This window comes from Alternaria burnsii (assembly GCF_013036055.1).
Source record: "Alternaria burnsii strain CBS107.38 chromosome Unknown 750, whole genome shotgun sequence".
Classification (NCBI taxonomy): Eukaryota; Fungi; Ascomycota; class Dothideomycetes; order Pleosporales; family Pleosporaceae; genus Alternaria; species Alternaria burnsii.
The window spans coordinates 1,303,657-1,321,679 of NW_024066108.1; the positions used below are offsets into that span (position 1 = coordinate 1,303,657).

Below are 18,023 nucleotides of genomic sequence, written 5' to 3' on the forward strand. Positions count from 1 at the left end.
ATGGAATTCCAACGCTAGCCGATTGAATTACCCCACTTCGGTCATCTTCCTAGTGACCGGGTGTCTCTTGTCCCAGCTGCTATTCTTGACACCCATGCAACCAAGAAACTTGTTGGCATTACACAAACAGCAACATAGAGCTATCGGTCAGATGCCGATATAGCCGGTCATTTTCTGGAAGTGCACACTAACATGACGCTGACAAGTACGGGAGATTTACCTCTATTACTTACCTACGTAAGCACATCTATCGCGGGTAGTGGAGCAGCGTATCATGTCCGCATGAGCTAGATACAAAGCGTGTAGCTCCATGCGTTGTTTATACAAGCTATAAAGCTGGTCGACTCTCTGGTTGAGTGACAATCTTACGGTTATACCAAGCGCCATGACTACATCCCAGAGCCGCATATCAGAGCTGGCCGCCAAGGTGGCATATCATACCCAAAGAATCGACGAATACCTCAACAGTAACGGCTTACCCAGTCCTTCGTTCCATGCTGATAGTCCTACGGATCTTGGGCTATCCTCTGATCTCGAGCATTCACGCACTACTGTTCTTCGCGCAAGCCAGGAACTGAACGATCTCCTACAGCATCCTCGAGATCTGTTATTCAATCACCATGTCCGTATTGGCACCACCCAAATCTCCAGACTCCAGTCCAGTGTTAACGTCCTCACAGCACAATGTTCAAGTATACCTCCAGCTCATTTCTCGATTCGAGATTGCTAGCAAAGTACCGGTAGATGGAGAAGTTACTTTTAGCCGGCTGGCAGCTGCTGTTGGGATAGACGAAGGGGCGATGGCTCGCATCCTTCGTCTCGGCATTGCCTTCCGCATCTTCAGAGAGCCTCGGCAAGGGGTCATAGCACACTCTGCAGCATCCAGACAGATCGCGGATGATGCTCGCGTGGCAGACTGGGTTGGCGCGTCGTCGGGCGATCTGTGGCCTGCAGCGGAGAAAGTAGTAGATGCGCTGGCAAGGTGGCCTGATGCCGCGGAACCTAATCAGACTGTAAGCGAATGCATGATAGATTTGTCACATGGCGCTTAGTAGGATCTTAGGGATTCTCGATCGCCAACAATACCGACCTTCCGTTCCATATGGTTTTGGCGCAAAGCCCGCATCGCGCACGCCGCTTTGGCGGGGCTATGAGTTCCCTCGCCAAGGGAGATGGGTATTCCCTCCATCACTTTACAGACGGATATACCTGGGCCGCGACGCCACCTGGTACGGTCGTCGACCTAGGTGGTTCTCATGGCGACACTGCATTTGCGCTTGCACGAAAGTACCCAAACCATCACTTCATCGTGCAGGATCTCCCTGAAGTGATCAAGAACGCGAGACCAGAGATTGGCCTGAATGTGGAATTCATGGCACATGACTTCTTCGATGAGCAACCAATGAAGGGCGCTGAGGTGTACTACTATCGACATACATTACACAATTGGCCAGACAAATATTGTGCTAAGACGTTAAGAGCGTTGATACCAGCTCTGAAGCCAGGTGCCAGGTTATTGATTATGGACATGGTAATGCCTCCGCCTGGCGCGCTTCCAAATGATATTGACCGCAAACTAAGGTATGTTTGCGCATCTTGTTCATCTGACATGCGTCTTACTAAGAGCTCATAGGGCCATGGATTTGACTATGCTAGAAGTTGGAAATGCCAAAGAGCGCGACCTGGACGAATGGAGAAGCTTGCTCGAGGAAACTGACGTGAGGTTCCAATTGAAAGATGTGCATCAACCTCCAGGTTCGACGTTATCGATCATTGAGGTGGTATGGAGTGAATGAATCAAAAGGGATGCAAAATTCACCATTATATCCAATACATCCAAGAAACAATGCTAACGTTGAGTGCATATCATATAGCGCGTAAAGTACCGATTCTAAGTACCATAGTCCTCTCACTCTTGTTAAATCTCCCCCAGGACCAAATTGTCTCAACACCTTCATCGTTCGTCGTCGCATATCTGTTCCTAGCGACGCCACTGATATACCATGCCATCATCGTCGTCATCGTTCGTGTGTTCCCATGAGATGACAGGCTTGAAGCCTGGGTCGGATTTTGCTTCGGATGCAGCAGCAGCATCTATGTCATGTATCAGCGAACTGTCCCTATAGTCGATTTTAGACATTAACTTACGCCGCTTTGGCTCTACAGGTAAGCTATTGGCGTGGAAGCCGAAGGCAACCAGGCTGGTGAGGAGGAGGCAAGTGAAACGCATACTTGATGTTTTGAGAATGAAATAATGCAGGTGGATTGTTCGACTAAGGCTTCATACCAGGATACCTTGTCAACGTGGAATTCGTCGAACTTCTATACTGATACTTGATCACGATTCATACGAACGTCTCAAGGTCTCTTCCGGTCTTCCTACTTCGGCGTCACATAGCATTGCATTGCATTGCATAATATTGTACACGTCAACGGGCTGCTGCAACTGTTCCTTCGTCTCGAATTTTGTATAGAAGCGAGAACTGGGCTATCTTGCTCATACCGTATCGTATCTTGACGTGATTTTGCTGTGCCGCAACGGAGGAGCAAGCTACTACAGTGCCCGTGCGTCAGTTGAGCACCAACGCCAGTTAAGCACCCTTAACAACTTAATATAGTTAATAAAATAAAGTTGTAGAGCTACTATAAATTATAATAAAATTGCGTAAAAGTAGATTTATACTATATATAGGCCTACAAAACTTTTAGCTTATTTAGATATTTTTTTAGATAGCGTTATAGGGTAGTCTTATTAACTACGCAGTAGAGTAGCTAGTATAACCTGTGCGGCTTTTACTATAGTTATAGTAATACTACTATACTTTTAACGCTTTATAGCTAGCTTATAAGCTTTTAAAGCTTTATACTTACTTAATTTAAGTAATTATATAGCTTTAGCAGCGTTATAGAGGCTTCTATAATACTCCTTTTTAGCTTTTTTTATAGCCTTCTACTTTCTAGTCTCCTCTTAACTTTTCTCTTACTCTATACGCTTTATAGCTTTAAGCTTTGCCTTATAATTGTAAGCTACTTTACTTACTTTAGCTTACTTAGCTTTTTAAAGCTTTTTAAGCTTAGCTTATTATTATTATTATATTTTATTATTCTAAACTTATTTAACGCTTATTAGTAACTACTAAATAGCTCTACTATAATACTTAGGATAATTCTTAAGCTATAGAGTATAAGATTTAGTTTCTTACTTCTTTTTAATAGCTAGAGACTACTTAAGGCCTTAAAGTTTACTATAAAAGAGTATATTTTAAGCTATAAAGTAGTATAAACTTTATTAAAGCTTCTTAACTTCTTTACTACTTTAATTTCTTACCTCTTAACGTATAATTAACTTTAGCTTAAGCTAATCCTTAGTAGAAAGTATAGAGCTTAAATTAGCTTCTAAATCTAACCCCTCTTTAGTAAACTTATTAAGTATAACTACTAAGTTAGATAGGTGTATACTAGTTACTTTAAAGGACTTCTTAATAAAAAGAGGTTTAAAAACTTTAACCTAGAACCTCTAGAAAAGTAGGAAGAAGTCTCCTTTAGTTATATTAAGTAATCCTTAGTAGTTTTAAAGGTATTAGATTAGCTCTTTTAAGTAAGCGTTTACTAAAGGTTTAAATATTACTATATTAAGTAGTTAAAGCGTATAAGTAGCGTAAAGTAGGTATACAGCTAATAAGATCTTATAATTATAATAATAATTAATAAAGTCTATTATAATATAAGATCTATAGCTGTTAAGAAGTAGTAATTAATACTTAGTTAAAGTATACTACTAAGTTTCTCTTTTAAACACCTCTTTAAGCTAATATAATCTAATATTATTATTACTTTAGCTAGAGGGTAACAACGTAGTAAAGACTAAGTAGTTTCTTACTTATATAGTATTAACTTAGCTAGTTTATATAGCTCTATTAGCTGCTTTAAAAATAAGAGAAGGACTTAAAACGCTCTTATCTAAATAAATATAAGCTATAATAGTAATCTACTTACTTAAGCTATTTTTAAGTAGTTAGCGTACCTCTTTTTTTATATAATATACCTTAGAGAAGATATACTTTATTTTACTAATCTTTTTAAGTTAAAACCTCTTTTTATCTATATTAAATATATAGGATAGCTAGATATTATACTCTTCTATCTTTTTAATTAAAAGCTTAAAGTATAAGCTATACTTAGCTCCTAAATTAGTATTATAATAAAGTTTACTTAACCTCTTACTATACGCTAAGATAAGAGAGTTAGAATAACGCTAGAGAAACTAGGTAACCTAGGTTTCTAAAACCTCTTTTCTAGCTAAGTTTATAGTAAAGCGTTATATTATCTCCTTTAAAGGTAGTAAACGTTATTTAGTAAGCGTATTAATGTATTGTAGAAGCTCTTTTTTATATTATAGATAGAGGGAGAGGTAGCGTACGCTATAGGCTTTAGTTTCGCCGCGGTATTATCTTATTAACGTTATCTATGCTATACTATACTTTTTTGTGATTACTTAGTATAAGAAATTATCTCCTAGTTCTTGTAATTTAATTTCTATAATTACTTCTTAAATTAGATCTATATTAGTTAAGTTATAACGCGTTAAAGTTTTGTTGTTAAGCTGGTGGAGGTGCTTAACTAGCGTTGGTGCTCAACTGACGCACGGGCACTGTAACCGATCGGCTGACCGATCAGCCAGTAACACAACAGCCGAACTTTATCTCCCTTACTCGCGTAGGCTACCACCCGAATCCGCCTGCAGGACTGACCAACGGTTTGCGGACTGTAGACGCTGGCTCGTCCCGTTACGGAAATCCCTTTACATGTCAATTCCAGGTTGGCGGTAGCGTACCGAACGCATGCTTGCTGCTTTTACTGCTTCTAGTGGAAACTTCTCGGAGAATTTGTGCGCATTACACGTCACTTAGAACTCGTACGATTGAAACGGTGTCTGGATAATCATGTTGGCGTGGATAGCAACTTACTTGCTGCGTGACAGCCACAAGACTTCGAGCGTACATTTTCAAGATTTTTAATATGGCGAGATTCGAAGGCTACGTCCCCCTATCCTTCTCCGAAGACGGCATCAATGCCAATGAAGCTGTCTACACATTGGAATCACGTCTGCAAAAGGTTGTCAAAGGCTCTGTCATCGTCTTGGGCGTTCTCGGAGCACTGGGTACTGGTTATGTGCTGGGCTCGTCGAAGGGAGCCATTGCAGCGACTACTACACGTAAGTATCATCGTGTAAAGCTACCGAATTCATGCTCACGAGAACCTAGTTCCGGCTGGCGATGTCCACTATTATATGCAATTTAATGAGACATTTCCTCAAAGACCAAACGAGGAGAGTGATGCAGCGTGGGCTTCTCTCTTTCCAGAGAAACTCGGTTTTATTCGGCATCCAGTTCTTGCACCGGGCGTAGCTGGTATTGCTGTTTTTCATGAATTGCACTGCCTTGTAAATCTCCCCAACTCTGTACGTTTTAGAGTTGTATGGCTGAAGACAATCTAGAACATGTTACGTCAGGCTTTCTGGGCTTCAGTGGATGGGAATCTCGAGGAGATGGGTGACGAGTCGCGCGAGAAAAACCATCGAACCAGCCATCACCACGTCCGACACTGCTTCGAATACCTCAGGCAGTCACTCATTTGCCTCGCCGACTCCAATCTGGAGATGATGAATTACACAGCACGCGGAATCTCCGGATGGCAATCCGAGAGGACGTGCAGGAATTATGATGAGTTGACTGAATGGGCTGATGAATGGGGTATCTCACGGGCGGAGGCCCTCCACACCCATGACCTCCAAGTCAACTTTGTAAACCAAACACGAACACTACAGTAGCTAGTCAGAATAAAACAGCATCGAGATATGACTACATATGAGACTATGCATGTGGCTCTGTTCTTTCCGTGATGTGCTCCGGGCCAACATCTTCAGGCTTCACCAGGATTCCGTCTGCAAATATGTCGATAGCGCGAGATCTAGTCCATTCCATGAGTGCATCGAAATCCACACATCGGTGCGACGCCCAACTTCGCGCCGTCACATCATTTCCTCCAGAGAGATATGTGTAGGTACCGAGCGACACGTCACCTCTGCACATGATGCCCTGTCGCAAGGTTTCGATGCAGTGATCTGTGGGTACATCAGCCTGTATTTCGAGATTGATATGATTTCTGCGTTATCTTACTGACGTGTCGCTCTAATTCGCTACGAGCAAGTCCTTGCACATCCTCAAAGTAAGTCTCTTTGTATATCCATTGTCTGATCTTCTTCTACGACGATATCAGTATAACGATCTCAAGATGTTTGCTTGAAGCTATGCTTACAAGGCAGTGTAATTCGTGAGCCATGAAGATTTGTGATGCGAAACCGGAGCCGTCAGCTAACGGTAAAGACGTGACGTTGTAGTATTGTAAGTCCTCTTCGGAGACTCTAATGACGGTATCTGTCAGGTTGATTTAGCTGGCTACGACTCTGCGTTTGGAATAAATGTTGATGCGGACCTTCCAGAAGTCTATGCCATGCGCCATCGAGCTCTGCGCTCGGAAACCCCACAAAAGGTGTTTCAGCTGCTGTTAAAGAAAATACGCGACTTTGTTTTCGGTATGCAGTTGATGTAGCCAAGGCTGGTGATGATTTTAATAACAGCAAGAGCGGAGGTTTGGCAAACATACAAGGGAACAGCTCAGGTCTCCAGATGCGAGCATCAGACTCTAAGTGCAAGTACTGAATTTGAAGACGGATGTATAGCGCTCCTAGAAGCACATATCCAACCGTGATGACAACGACAATAGCAAGGGGTCGAAAAGACTTAATTTGATTGTCGTTACTCTTCTTTCCCCGAAAAGGCATGGTTTCGTCATTGGAGAGAACGTATGTAAAACCGGTGTTTTCTTCTTCTCTATTCTGATACATGATTTCGTTTGAATCAAGATGCGAGACTGTTTACGAAGCTGTCCTGTATTCGATTCGACTGTGCTTTTACAATTTGTCAATCTTATGGGCATCCTATGGCGGCATGTTGAGTAAAGCAGCACCGGAATGAAGGCAAAGCTCTGTCCTCCGCGGGATTGATGAAGATAGCAAGCCCTTGCTCTTGGCCGTAGGCGGTATGGGCAGCTTCCAGATGGCTGCGGCACAGCTGATGCACGAGCCTACATGAGGAAAATTCATAGGTACCTTCTGCGAGCCTCTTGCTACGTGTCTCGCGCTTGTTACACAGTATCTCAATTCATCAGAACGTTTTCGCTATCGCAATCCACGTACGACTCACCACGTGCCCTTGCGGCTCACGAGCTGAAGACCCGTGCCTCATTCCTGCCTAAGCGAAGCTGACTACTGCGTCTGCATACCTGGGTATAGTAGGAGCTGCATGGCGTGGAGCCCTGCCAAATTCATCGCTTTAGCGGTTACGCTAACGATGCTCTCTATCATCTCAGTGGCATTGAGATTCTGGGCGCATACGAAGTCTCGCAACAAAGTCGGTATTGATGATGTCCTGATCATCCCAGCTTTGGTACGCCACTCAAACAGTCCGCCCTTCGAGTCATTGCTTACATTTAGGCAGTTATGCGTAGTTGGTATGGCTGCTACAATAATTGTAGGTTAGTAAATATTGAGCTGTGCATCGGCTCTGGCCTAACTCGATTCCAGGCACTGAACTTGGAGAGATGGCTCAACACCAAACGAATGTCGTAGGTCCCGATGGCCCGGTATATACCGCGCAACTAAGGGTATACGAACAGGTAAAGCCCCGTTCTACAGGTATCCTCAATTCCTAATAGTCGCAGGCGAATTATACCCTGCAACTTCTTGCAGCCATCTCTTTGGGTCTCACCAAGTGCTCCGTCCTGTGCTTCTACCGTCGAGTGTTCTACGTGTATCCACGGTTTCTATTCATCAACAATATCTTGATGATAGTCATGGCGGCATGGATGATATCGTTCTTCTTCGCGATGGTGTTCCAATGCCGAAACCCGCGGATTCTTTGGACGACATTCGAGTACGCGCCAATCCGCCAAGTTAAGTGTTTCGACACTCTCCGCTTCTACTATTCTGTGTCGATAAGTGGGTTCATCACAGACATAGTCATTCTGGCTTCGCCACTGCCCGTGATATATCAGCTGCAGATGCGCTGGAAAACTCGAATCGCGGCAGCATGCATCCTTCTGCTCGGAGTGGTGTAGGTATCCGTGCTTCGTTTGACACGGAGATATTGCTAACTGCAAGCAGTGTGTGTGGAGCAGGCGTCATGCAAATCATCCAATTTGTTACAATAGGTCGAGGTATGATGGCAAAGATGAATGACTTAACTTGTATGTTCGATGTCCGCAAAAAAACCGGGACGCCATCACTAATCGTGGAGTAAGACTTTACCACACCAGTATTTGCATGGAGCATGGTCGAGAGTTCTCTGGCAGTAACGGGTGCTAATCTTCCCCTTCTCCGACCGTTGCTACATAGAATCGAGCGCATTTGTTCTCGGTTGGGATCGCTCTTTGGCTTTGTCGAATCGAAACATCCCGCGAGTGATTACATGGAGACGGAGAACTCGGAAGTTGAGGCTGAGACGAAGATAGAAGAGGTGGCAGCGCAAAGGGAAGATTCTATCCGAAGCTATTTGAGCCTTGAGCTGCCCCCTCGTCGAGAAGGTGCTTTACGCCCAGAAGATCTCTTACAGATCCCGCCTCGAGCTCTGATGGAGAAGCTAACGGCCAGTCAAGCTACTTCGCACTCTTCATGGACATCCGAGGAGTGGGAAGATATCTAGCAGTGTGAAGAGTTAAAAGAAACAAACCGTAAACCAACGCAGGGCCAGAAAGACACAAACGAACGAGATACTTGACAGCGATTTAAGCAATTGCGCGTAGAAAACCGTTCCTCGCTTCGTGATGATTCCTTTTGCGACAAAACATTACCACCTGACCACGCACATGCACATAACGGTAGTGGGAAAGGTTGTTCGCAGCGGAATATTTTGCGCCATAATTGCGCTATGATGGTTATCGCAGACGGTGCTCGTTCGATGCTCACTGTTTCGGTGGCAGGGTTGCGTTTGGAAGATGACGACATAGTCCGAAAATCACGGGGCTGGTAATGGCCCCTTAGCGCGTTTCACTCAGCCGCGACTACACGATTAGCAACGAGAAAGCACATCTTGCATCATTTGGGAGGCTGAAACAATATTCATCGTTCCACTGATCTAGGCATTGAATCCTCATACTCGTGTTTATCCACCCACACCTTCATCATGCTTCATCGCACCTCGTTATTTCATGACAGATCGAACCCATTATACCCATTCGCTGCGGTCTCATTGATCGTCTTGTAGTAAGTTGGCACACCACCGAGGTAGATCAATGGCTCTCGAGTCTTTCCAGGAATGTTGGTACCCATATACCACTGTCGCTATGTCAGTACATTACATCTTTCTCAAAGAAGCAGCTTCATGAGACTTACTGAATCTACGCTGGGCAGCAGCGACGCGTTAGCAAGCTTCCAAATGAGCTCCTTCCACTGATCCTCGCTTTCCTTCTGCGCTACTACTTTACGCAACGACTTCTCCTTCATATGGTTCATCGTCTGCAAGATCCAGTTGCCCTGGAGCTCAGCGCACGTGGGACCATTGCACAGGGCAGTCGGAGCCTGCGGCCCGTATGTGAAGAACATGTTGGGAAAGCCCGCCACCGACATACCAAGATACGTCTTCGCGCCGTCCTTCCAATGCTCGCTCAAGCTTTCGCCTGACGGGCCACGGATGTCGATCTGTTTCAGACCCCCGGTGACAGCGTCGTACCCGGTCGCGCTGATGATGTAGTCGAACTCGTGTTCCTTGTCCGCGGTCCTGATGCCTTTCTCGGTAATCTCTTGGATTGGTGTGCCCTTTTCACTAATGTCGACAAGTGAGACGTTGGGCTTATTGTACATCTCGAAATACTTGTTCTCCAGGGAGATACGCTTGCAACCAAAGGCATATGGTTGGTCCATGGGCGCTAGGATATCTGCGACCTTAGTGTCATTGATCTTCGCTCGTGTCTTGTCGCGCCAGAAGTTGTATGCCTCTCGGTTGGCTTCTTTGGTGAAGAGCATATCGTAGTACGTTGCGAGCCAGAACTTGAAGTCGCCCTCGTTCCAGAGCCCGTCATACGTCTTCAGTCGTTGTTCTGGTGTATCATCAAAGGTTGACTTAGGGAGGAAGTTGAAGGAGAAACCCGAGAAGCTGTCTGTGCGCTCAGCAAAGAGTTTGGGATAATCTGGTTTGGGAAGAGCCTGTTTGGGAAGGTCATAGTCGACTTGACCCATCGGTAACGACATGTTTGGCGTCCGCTGGAAGACAGTAAGATGGCCAGCAACATCGCTCAGCTCTTGGGCCAGCTGGATGCCAGTGGACCCTGTGCCGACAACGGCCACCTTCTTGCCACGAAGGTTAAGCTCTTCATGGGGCCAGTATGATGGGTGCAAGAGTGTTCCTGGACGGAGTCAGTGAGGCTTGCAATAAGATCAATACGTACAAACCTTTGAAAGAGTCAAGGCCTTTCCAGTCGGGGATGTATCGCTTCGCCGCGAAGCCGGTATTCAACAACAGGAACTTCACTCTGTACGTTTCGCCAGCTTTCGTCTTCACAGTCCACTTCGTTTCGTCATCACTCCATGCCGCAGACGAGACGAAGGTATTAAATTGCGTATCCTTCCTCAAGTCCCATACCTTGGCCACGTGGTTGAAGTAAGCCCGGAGTTCCTCGCTACCTGGGAAGCGCTGCTTCCATGTCCAGTCTTTCCACAGTGCTGGATCGGAGAATTCGTAGTGGGGAATAGCGCTGTCGACACGTGCGCCAGGGTACCGGTTCCAGTACCACACACCTCCGTAGTCTGATCCATGCTCGACCAGTTTGACACTGTAGCCTGCATCGCGGATAACCTTCAGTTGGTAGACGCCGCCGAAACCTGCGCCAACGACCAAGGCATCGAGTTCTTTTACCTGAGTACCGTTGGTGCCATTGGCCCCGTTAGATCTGTCGTTCAACGACAAGTTCTTGAGATCATCGATAGAACCCATGTTGTAATATGATTTTGCCTCCCGACACACTGGCTGAGATAGATTATGAGGAAATGTGCAGTCAGTATCACTGCAGATGTAGCCGAAAGGAAGCAGACAGGGAGGACACCGAATGAGTGGGGAGGAGAGGATTGCTTGGACCTAAGAATCCAGGGCTTCTCGCGTACCTTAACTCTTTGAGCTGTCAATCGTCGGTCCTTGGTGCACGGCGCACTACGCGCGAACAAACTACCATTCACGTTTTGATTATCGTTGATTAGGGGGATACCTGGACGAATCCTTGTTGTGAGTCCCGAATCAGCATGGTCAGAGAAAGTAGTACAGCAAGCCCCACCCGCTTTAACCTAGGCCCCCCGCGACTCAGCGCGGTACGGCTCGTCCGTTTGTTAGTTAACGGCAGTTTGTCTAGCGAAACTATAAACTGGCTGACCACCAAATTCATTGAACGTAGCCCGTACGATATTGTGAAGATTGCCTGGACGCAAACAGAACGCGCTCGCCGTACCTGCTTTCTATGGCGCGGGATTGGGCTCGTAGAGTGGATGCCTGATTGCACAAATGCATGCAAAGGATTCGAAGCCCTGCAGCGTCGCATGCATGGGCGGAAGGTTCGGGCCTTTTGCTGAGGCAACCAAACCGTTTGTGTTATTTTGGAAAGGCGACGCGGGCGCTAGATAACCTGCAAAGCTTCATTCTGTGATCATGTCGATTATTGAAGGAGACGTTCCCACTGTGTGTTACAAGTTGGCAGATCTTACTGAATGTATTTACTCCAGACCATTCGAGTTCAAGACGCATCCGACGACGGCCCGCGAGTATGACCGTAAGTCTAGGATCGATTTCCTAGTCTATACGTGAAGAACGATGTGTATACTCGCGGAGTCATTTATCCGAGGATAATTCGAGGGTCTTAAAGTCTCGAATGGGTGGAGATGTGGGTATATCAGGGATATCGAAAGTGCGGTAGGTTCGTACAGAAGGCCCGACGTCACTGATGCAGCCTCGCCAGTTCTTGCACAAGTAACAAGTCAGGGAGTGGTTCCGGGCACTACGGCAGTGCAACGGCTCTTATTCAAGGACCTTTGTGGCTGCAACTGGGGGAACTGTACTGGATGGGGCTATTGCGGGACAAGATTTCTTTTGAGAGGGGCGCGGAAGACATGGATCGGGGCCACCGGGTCAACGCCTTGAGTGTGGTCAAAGTGCTCAGTGGTCGGCGTTGCAAGACTTCAGGCACCGAAAGCTGGTGACTGGTCCTTGTGTTGCGACGTTGTTTGGATGAGGCATGCACGTGTACTTCGAGCTGCAAAGAGATTCAAAAGCATTGTTCGGGAACATCCGTTTGAGGACATTTGCATGTACACCTCGCAATCTATTCTTTTATGTGCCACTGTGACGTGGTGTAATATTTCTTGATTGTGGAACTCCAATCTACTTTTTTCGTTATTGGCGAAGCTTCGCTGTTCTCCTACATACCAGAATCATGGCGGTGAGCCCACTGGAACAGGCTCTCATCGAGACATGGACTCTATACGCGTTTGGAAGCATTGCTATCATGCTGAGAGTGTTCTCGCGCACGAGGATGGTCGGTATCGCTGGGTGGCATCCGGACGACTACCTGATCTTCTTTGCGTGGGTAAGTCGAGTGATCCAACCAAAGAGAACTTGCGAAGAAGCACTAACATTCGCAGGCATGTTACACAGGCATGACGGTAGCTGCTCACATCGTAGGAGGAACCGGCGACACGTCGCATCTCACTATGCAAGAAAGACTGTCGTTCACCCCTGAGCAAGCGGCTGCACGCCAAAAGGGCAGCCAGTGGTTCATGGTTGGTTGGTTCACCTACATCGGCTTGATCTGGACTCTGAAGTTGAACATGTTGTTTCTCTACAGACGAGTGGTCAGTGTAGTATGGGTGAAGATGTTCATCGTCCCCACCATGGTGTTCGTCGGCGTAACCGGCATCTCTATCTGGATTTTGCTCGGCTCAGCATGTCGCCCTTTTCACAAGATATGGCAGATTCTTCCGGACCCAGGCAGTGAGTAACGCTGCATCACTTCAGAGCGATGTTGAAGCTGAATGAACTTACCAGAATACTGCATGCCGCAGAGTCCGGCATTCTTGGTGACCATATTGGTGTTGAATCTGTTGACGGATGTATGCATCATGCTCATCCCCATCCCCATCATCATCCCACTCAAGATCTCATGGGGCCGCAAGATTGGATTGATGATCATGTTCTCCGGAGCTATGTTCATCATGATAGCGGCAATCTTGCGGGTTTATTTCGTCATGGCGGTAAGTGTCTAACGAGCAAAAGGTCCAATTTCCGGCTAACAGTTATTGCAGCTTCAGCAAGGCCAAACAGCGGCCATCTGGTCTTGTCGAGAAGATATTGTCGCAATCATCATCGGTCAAGCCACCATCATTCGTCCTCTTTTTACCAGCCGGTTCTGGAGTGGCAACTACGACAGCTCCAACTCGTACCCATCGAACAAGCCATCACACGGCTACGAATCTCACGAGCTATCGGGGAGTGGAGGCGACGGATCAAAGGCATCGCGTCTGGGATTCCGCAAGCCAAAGGATCCGTATAACATTAGCGTGCTTCATACGGCGCAAGGAAATGAGAGCCAGGAGAGGATTGTCGGAACACAGCAAGACGCTGGTTATGCAACTCGGGCACCAACCCAGAACAGTGATCACAGCGGCCGTGGTTTGGATATTACAGTCAAGAAGGAAGTTGACGTGTCAGTTTCGGCTACAAAGCAAGGTCTACAGTCATCCTGGAAGGCAGTGTGACGAGCCAAGGGGTCATGTGCTGGCACAAACCTTAGAAACCAGAATTCGAGGCATGAGCATTCGACCAACAGCATGTCGTACCTGAGCGTACGAGTTGAAACCACGGAACATGGCTACACCATAATAGATAAAGACCATATGCCATCAAAGGCTCCAAAGTCGAAAGGGGGAGTATTGAAGAACAAGGGCTCAACCAAAGGAAGATCATCTCGAAGGACTGGATATAACAGGAGTTGTAGGGGTGCCTAGCTCTGTCAGGCCCTGTCGAATCCATTCCTCAACAGGAATATTAACGATGTTCGTCAACTTTCCTACGACGGCTACTAATCGTGACGTTTGATATGGTCTTTGATACAGTCAGCATGTTAGAACAGAACAAGCGCTCTGTCTCCATCCGTAGTGTCTCTAGTAGCAGTACCTTGCTCTGTAGTCTTTGTCCCACTTGTAGTATGGTTGGTGTGTAATTCCTCCGGAAGGTCTCCTGATAGATGCAGACACTGGCATTAAAAATAATGATAGCAGCATGATGCATACATGATAGGGTATACACTATCCTCATGCACAGGGCCTGGTGAAGAATATGGGGGTGGCAGGAATGCTTGGCAAAAAAAAACCTGCTCCAAAGTCAACCACCACTTCAACGACGACGACGGCATGGTCAACAGGAGCACAAAAACAATGAGCCCGACGTGGGGGTCGAACCCACAACCTTGAGATAACCAATCGAGTCTTGTTAGGACGTGAAAGCTAAGAGTCTCACGCTCTACCGATTGAGCTAGCCGGGCGATGTTATTGATTGATGGAAGACAGAGGAAATACAACAATATTATCCACGGTAGCGATGTTGAAGTGCAGCACTCAGACTTGAGATTCTAAGTGTCGCTTTCATCCACCTTGCTGAGTTGTGGTTTGGTGGTTGACAAAGAAAATTCCTGCGGTTGTGTGGGGCCGGGGCGGTGACGAGATCGGCAAACTTCATGTTCAAGACCTGCAGGAGCCGTTAGCCAAGATCGTTCGCACCATACCCTTCTGTCCTTTGATGTACCATTATGATGTTTCGCATAGTAGGCCGCTTATCGAATAGACCTAAATCGCAGTATGAGAGGTAGTCGCGCGCGCATCAAAGTGGTGACCAACTACGCATTAGGTTTTCTGAGTAGGATGTTCTTATACCAACACTGTGGAAGTAAGATACTGTTGCTGAGCTTCTACGCTTTGACTCCTTTTGCTGTCCACGGATCTTGTGGTAGGGGGCTCATAACCGGTAGTGGTATCGGCCAGGTATTCAACACCTCCTGAGGATGATTTCTGAGGTCCAAACTCGGTTTGATCGCATGCTAATACCAGGTCGAGCTTATGTAGTTGTAAGCATATGGTCGCATAGCGCTTGAATGGAATGGTCCACTGGCGCGATGGAGATAAGGGTGCCTCAGCTGAACGCAGCTCAGAGCGGAAGATTGGCCATAACAATGTAGCAAACAAGACCGTAAGAGCACAACATGCATTCGAAAACAATCGAGGTAAAAACAACAATCGGGTGTTGAGGTACAGGTGTGGTGTGACTGCTTGTACCTAGGTAGTTGTGGACACCTTACACCTCAAGCTGCAGCACCCTAATGACGTATTCATGTACTGTAACGCACAGACCACTATCCCTGCTCGGAACAGACGGCCTCATCCCAACAGAGAGCCTCGTTTTTGTGGCAATTGACGTTTAGACAAGCTTTGTGGATCAACATGTAGTGTGCGGCTGAAATCTAGATTTCTGGGTATGGTGGTCAGCCGGGTGCTAGGCCAGGTACCACAGCTACTTAATTTCGATATCGGCCTGGGACTTCGCTGAACATGCTTCCGTACATGCACACCCGCTAAAGAATTTATAAGGCAAAGAAATGCACTGTAACTCAGAGAATCGTATACTACTGGTTGGGTAGGTGGGTCTCGTTATATCATTTACTCATACATCATGGAGGGAAGAAATCGTAACATGCGCCCATGCAAGCCTCCCACCCCAAAAAGGTATAATCGCGATCCAAACGCCTCGCTGTGACGATAGAAACATCCCCCTCAAACGCATTGACACCGTCGTCACCGCCATTTTATCATCGATAGATCACCTCTTCTCTCAGCACGCTTCTTGGTGGACTTGGTGCTCGTGGCGCAGCAGGAAGGCTCATTCTCGTTGTCTCGACCTTGGCCTCTCGTAGGTCAATTTCTCCCTCCAGCTCGCCTACATCATGGTATGTCCCTACATGCTTCACTAAGCTGTCTACCGTTCGGCAGATCGCATCTACGTCTCTGCCCCTACTACAGATTGTGCACGCGTACTCGCCATCTGGGGTGTGGCATTTGAGAACGAAGCGCTGGGCAAGACGAAATTCGCGTGTCTCCATGATATCAGTTTCGTATCCGGTCGTCTTGTCGTACATGGTAATGGGCGTTCGCTTCCCGATCATCCAGAAGTCTTCGCTGGTGACATCGAGAACAACGCCGCACGCGGGACATGCGCAGCTACCTCCAGGTGCAAAAGTAGATGCTAGGGGCTTGCCGGGCATATGTTGTAAGTCGAGAGCGTAGCGGCAGAAGAGTTGCTCCCCGACATCCATTATCGCACTAGGTGCGCGTTGCGAAGGGACCAAGGAGCGCGCAGGCGATGCGGGACGGAATTCGCCGCCGCCTGCTTGTGAGCCTCCCAGACGCTGTTGTGCTTCTTGTAGGGCTACCATGGAGCCTTCTCGGGCTTGGTTCGAGGCGGCAATGAGCTTGGCCATGTCGGCGCGGGTCAGCTGGCGGTCGTTGTAGAGGGCGTCTTGCAAGACGTTAATGACAGTTTGTTGAAGCTGTATGATCTGCGCTTGCAGTTGGTTCTCGACGATGGCTGTAAGGAGAGTCAGTATTGTACTTGCTGTCGTACTCAGAATACCTACCATCGCCTTGGGCAAACCGGCTGCCCATTCTCCCATAGCCTTGGTCATACATCCTCTGAATCATCATGCCATCTCTCTGAAAGTTATTTCCTACATCGTCGCGCCCTCCCCACTGCCCGCCTCCCCCGCCGTTCTTCAGCCGATCAATCTCCTGTTGTCTGCCCTCGGCTTTCTTCTGTGCATCTTCGAACTGCTGCTTTAGCTCCTTGATCTCGCCATCTTGCTTTGAGTCGCGCTGTTTCTGTCGATGCTGTTCGCGCCTATCTGCGACGCGTTCCCATAGCCCCATAGACGCTGTGAATGTGCCGACGAGAGTAGACGCCAATGTGGCCACGATGAAGGTTTTCTGAGTCGCCTGTGTGAGCTTGTATACTACATGTAGATCCGTCACATGTTTACCTTGAGTTTCTTCTCTTCGATCCATGATGCATAGTTCATTTTCGCGTTGGTGGTGGTGAGCAACTACGCTCACACGTCGTTCCGGGATGTGAATCGTGGAAAGTGCCGAGAAGATTGCTTCCTCTGGAGCAAGTTCGAGGATGATAACTTCCCACTCTTGACTTTGATCTAGCAAAAGCAGCCGCGTTTTCAAATACTGATATTACGGAAGAGTAGGGTAGGAAAAGAAAAGCGCGGAGAATAAACCCATCACCCCTCTGCACGCCCTCAATGACGCATTCTGTCCACCCGCAACCTGTAACATGCGCGAGTCGCGGCCTCAAACGGTGTCCGAGCCCCAAGATCGCCCTTGCATGGAAATTTACGGCACCTGATTGCGCCAAATGTCGCGCAATCAGTGGAATGGGCATGGGCGCAGTTCACTGACCGCTGCTTTCACGATGCGGATGTGAGCCGCGCCAGCCAAGGTGGAGGCGACATGTGCGGTGATGTCATGACGCTAGCTGTCTTGGATTTAGGCAAAGCGCGGAGATGAGACGCCGTATGGGCGATGACAGTTGCAAACCGCGACTTTTCTGCGTAAGCTTTGCCTTTAGACATTAAAATAGACTGGACGGACTTGTTGAGGCGGGTTGATATCTTCGCAGTACATTTCTGTCCATCGTAGGAAGGTTGAAACGTGTCCACCCCACCAGTGCTAACAGCCATCGCGCTCTCCCTAACCTCGGCTTCCATACAGACTTGCGAGAACGCGTTCCGCTTAAGACATGTACCCATATATGTTGGTTTCGACCCGTACATCGCCAGGTTCCTGTCATCAACGGTCGCTACCTATGTAAGCTGAC

At 47.3% G+C, this 18,023-nt stretch overlaps 8 protein-coding genes across 8 annotated transcripts; 4 read left to right on the plus strand and 4 right to left on the minus strand.

Moving 5' to 3' along the window:
* Window positions 1–385: 385 nt before the first annotated feature.
* On the plus strand, window positions 386–1,796 carry GT037_001850 (s-adenosyl-l-methionine-dependent methyltransferase; the record flags this gene model as incomplete). Its single annotated transcript, XM_038926897.1, has 4 exons — window positions 386–622; window positions 681–1,013; window positions 1,064–1,581; window positions 1,634–1,796. The coding sequence occupies 4 exons, from the start codon at window positions 386–388 to the stop codon at window positions 1,794–1,796; spliced, it is 1,251 nt and encodes a 416-aa protein (XP_038790189.1).
* Window positions 1,797–1,909: 113 nt separating this feature from the next.
* Window positions 1,910–2,230, minus strand: GT037_001851 (uncharacterized protein; the record flags this gene model as incomplete). Its single annotated transcript, XM_038926898.1, has 3 exons — window positions 1,910–1,912; window positions 2,003–2,094; window positions 2,149–2,230. The coding sequence occupies 3 exons, from the start codon at window positions 2,228–2,230 to the stop codon at window positions 1,910–1,912; spliced, it is 177 nt and encodes a 58-aa protein (XP_038790190.1).
* A 2,789-nt stretch (window positions 2,231–5,019) lies between these two features.
* On the plus strand, window positions 5,020–5,830 carry GT037_001852 (uncharacterized protein; the record flags this gene model as incomplete). The annotated part of the gene is made up of 3 exons (XM_038926899.1): window positions 5,020–5,215; window positions 5,265–5,461; window positions 5,513–5,830. 3 exons carry the CDS (start codon window positions 5,020–5,022, stop codon window positions 5,828–5,830), a joined length of 711 nt encoding a protein of 236 aa, XP_038790191.1.
* Window positions 5,831–5,873: 43 nt separating this feature from the next.
* GT037_001853 (uncharacterized protein) lies at window positions 5,874–6,907 on the minus strand (the record flags this gene model as incomplete). The annotated part of the gene is made up of 4 exons (XM_038926900.1): window positions 5,874–6,124; window positions 6,180–6,264; window positions 6,319–6,437; window positions 6,667–6,907. The coding sequence occupies 4 exons, from the start codon at window positions 6,905–6,907 to the stop codon at window positions 5,874–5,876; spliced, it is 696 nt and encodes a 231-aa protein (XP_038790192.1).
* A 451-nt stretch (window positions 6,908–7,358) lies between these two features.
* Window positions 7,359–8,762, plus strand: GT037_001854 (uncharacterized protein; the record flags this gene model as incomplete). Its single annotated transcript, XM_038926901.1, has 6 exons — window positions 7,359–7,508; window positions 7,560–7,596; window positions 7,646–7,737; window positions 7,783–8,174; window positions 8,225–8,307; window positions 8,362–8,762. Coding segments are annotated over 6 exons (1,155 nt in total), but the record flags the coding sequence as incomplete, so codon positions are not given.
* Window positions 8,763–9,265: 503 nt separating this feature from the next.
* Window positions 9,266–11,048, minus strand: GT037_001855 (cyclopentanone-monooxygenase; the record flags this gene model as incomplete). The annotated part of the gene is made up of 3 exons (XM_038926902.1): window positions 9,266–9,394; window positions 9,452–10,461; window positions 10,508–11,048. 3 exons carry the CDS (start codon window positions 11,046–11,048, stop codon window positions 9,266–9,268), a joined length of 1,680 nt encoding a protein of 559 aa, XP_038790194.1.
* A 1,483-nt stretch (window positions 11,049–12,531) lies between these two features.
* GT037_001856 (uncharacterized protein) lies at window positions 12,532–13,852 on the plus strand (the record flags this gene model as incomplete). Its single annotated transcript, XM_038926903.1, has 4 exons — window positions 12,532–12,684; window positions 12,740–13,088; window positions 13,143–13,348; window positions 13,400–13,852. The coding sequence occupies 4 exons, from the start codon at window positions 12,532–12,534 to the stop codon at window positions 13,850–13,852; spliced, it is 1,161 nt and encodes a 386-aa protein (XP_038790195.1).
* A 2,102-nt stretch (window positions 13,853–15,954) lies between these two features.
* Window positions 15,955–17,217, minus strand: GT037_001857 (uncharacterized protein; the record flags this gene model as incomplete). The annotated part of the gene is made up of 3 exons (XM_038926904.1): window positions 15,955–16,730; window positions 16,780–17,125; window positions 17,179–17,217. 3 exons carry the CDS (start codon window positions 17,215–17,217, stop codon window positions 15,955–15,957), a joined length of 1,161 nt encoding a protein of 386 aa, XP_038790196.1.
* Window positions 17,218–18,023: the final 806 nt, after the last annotated feature.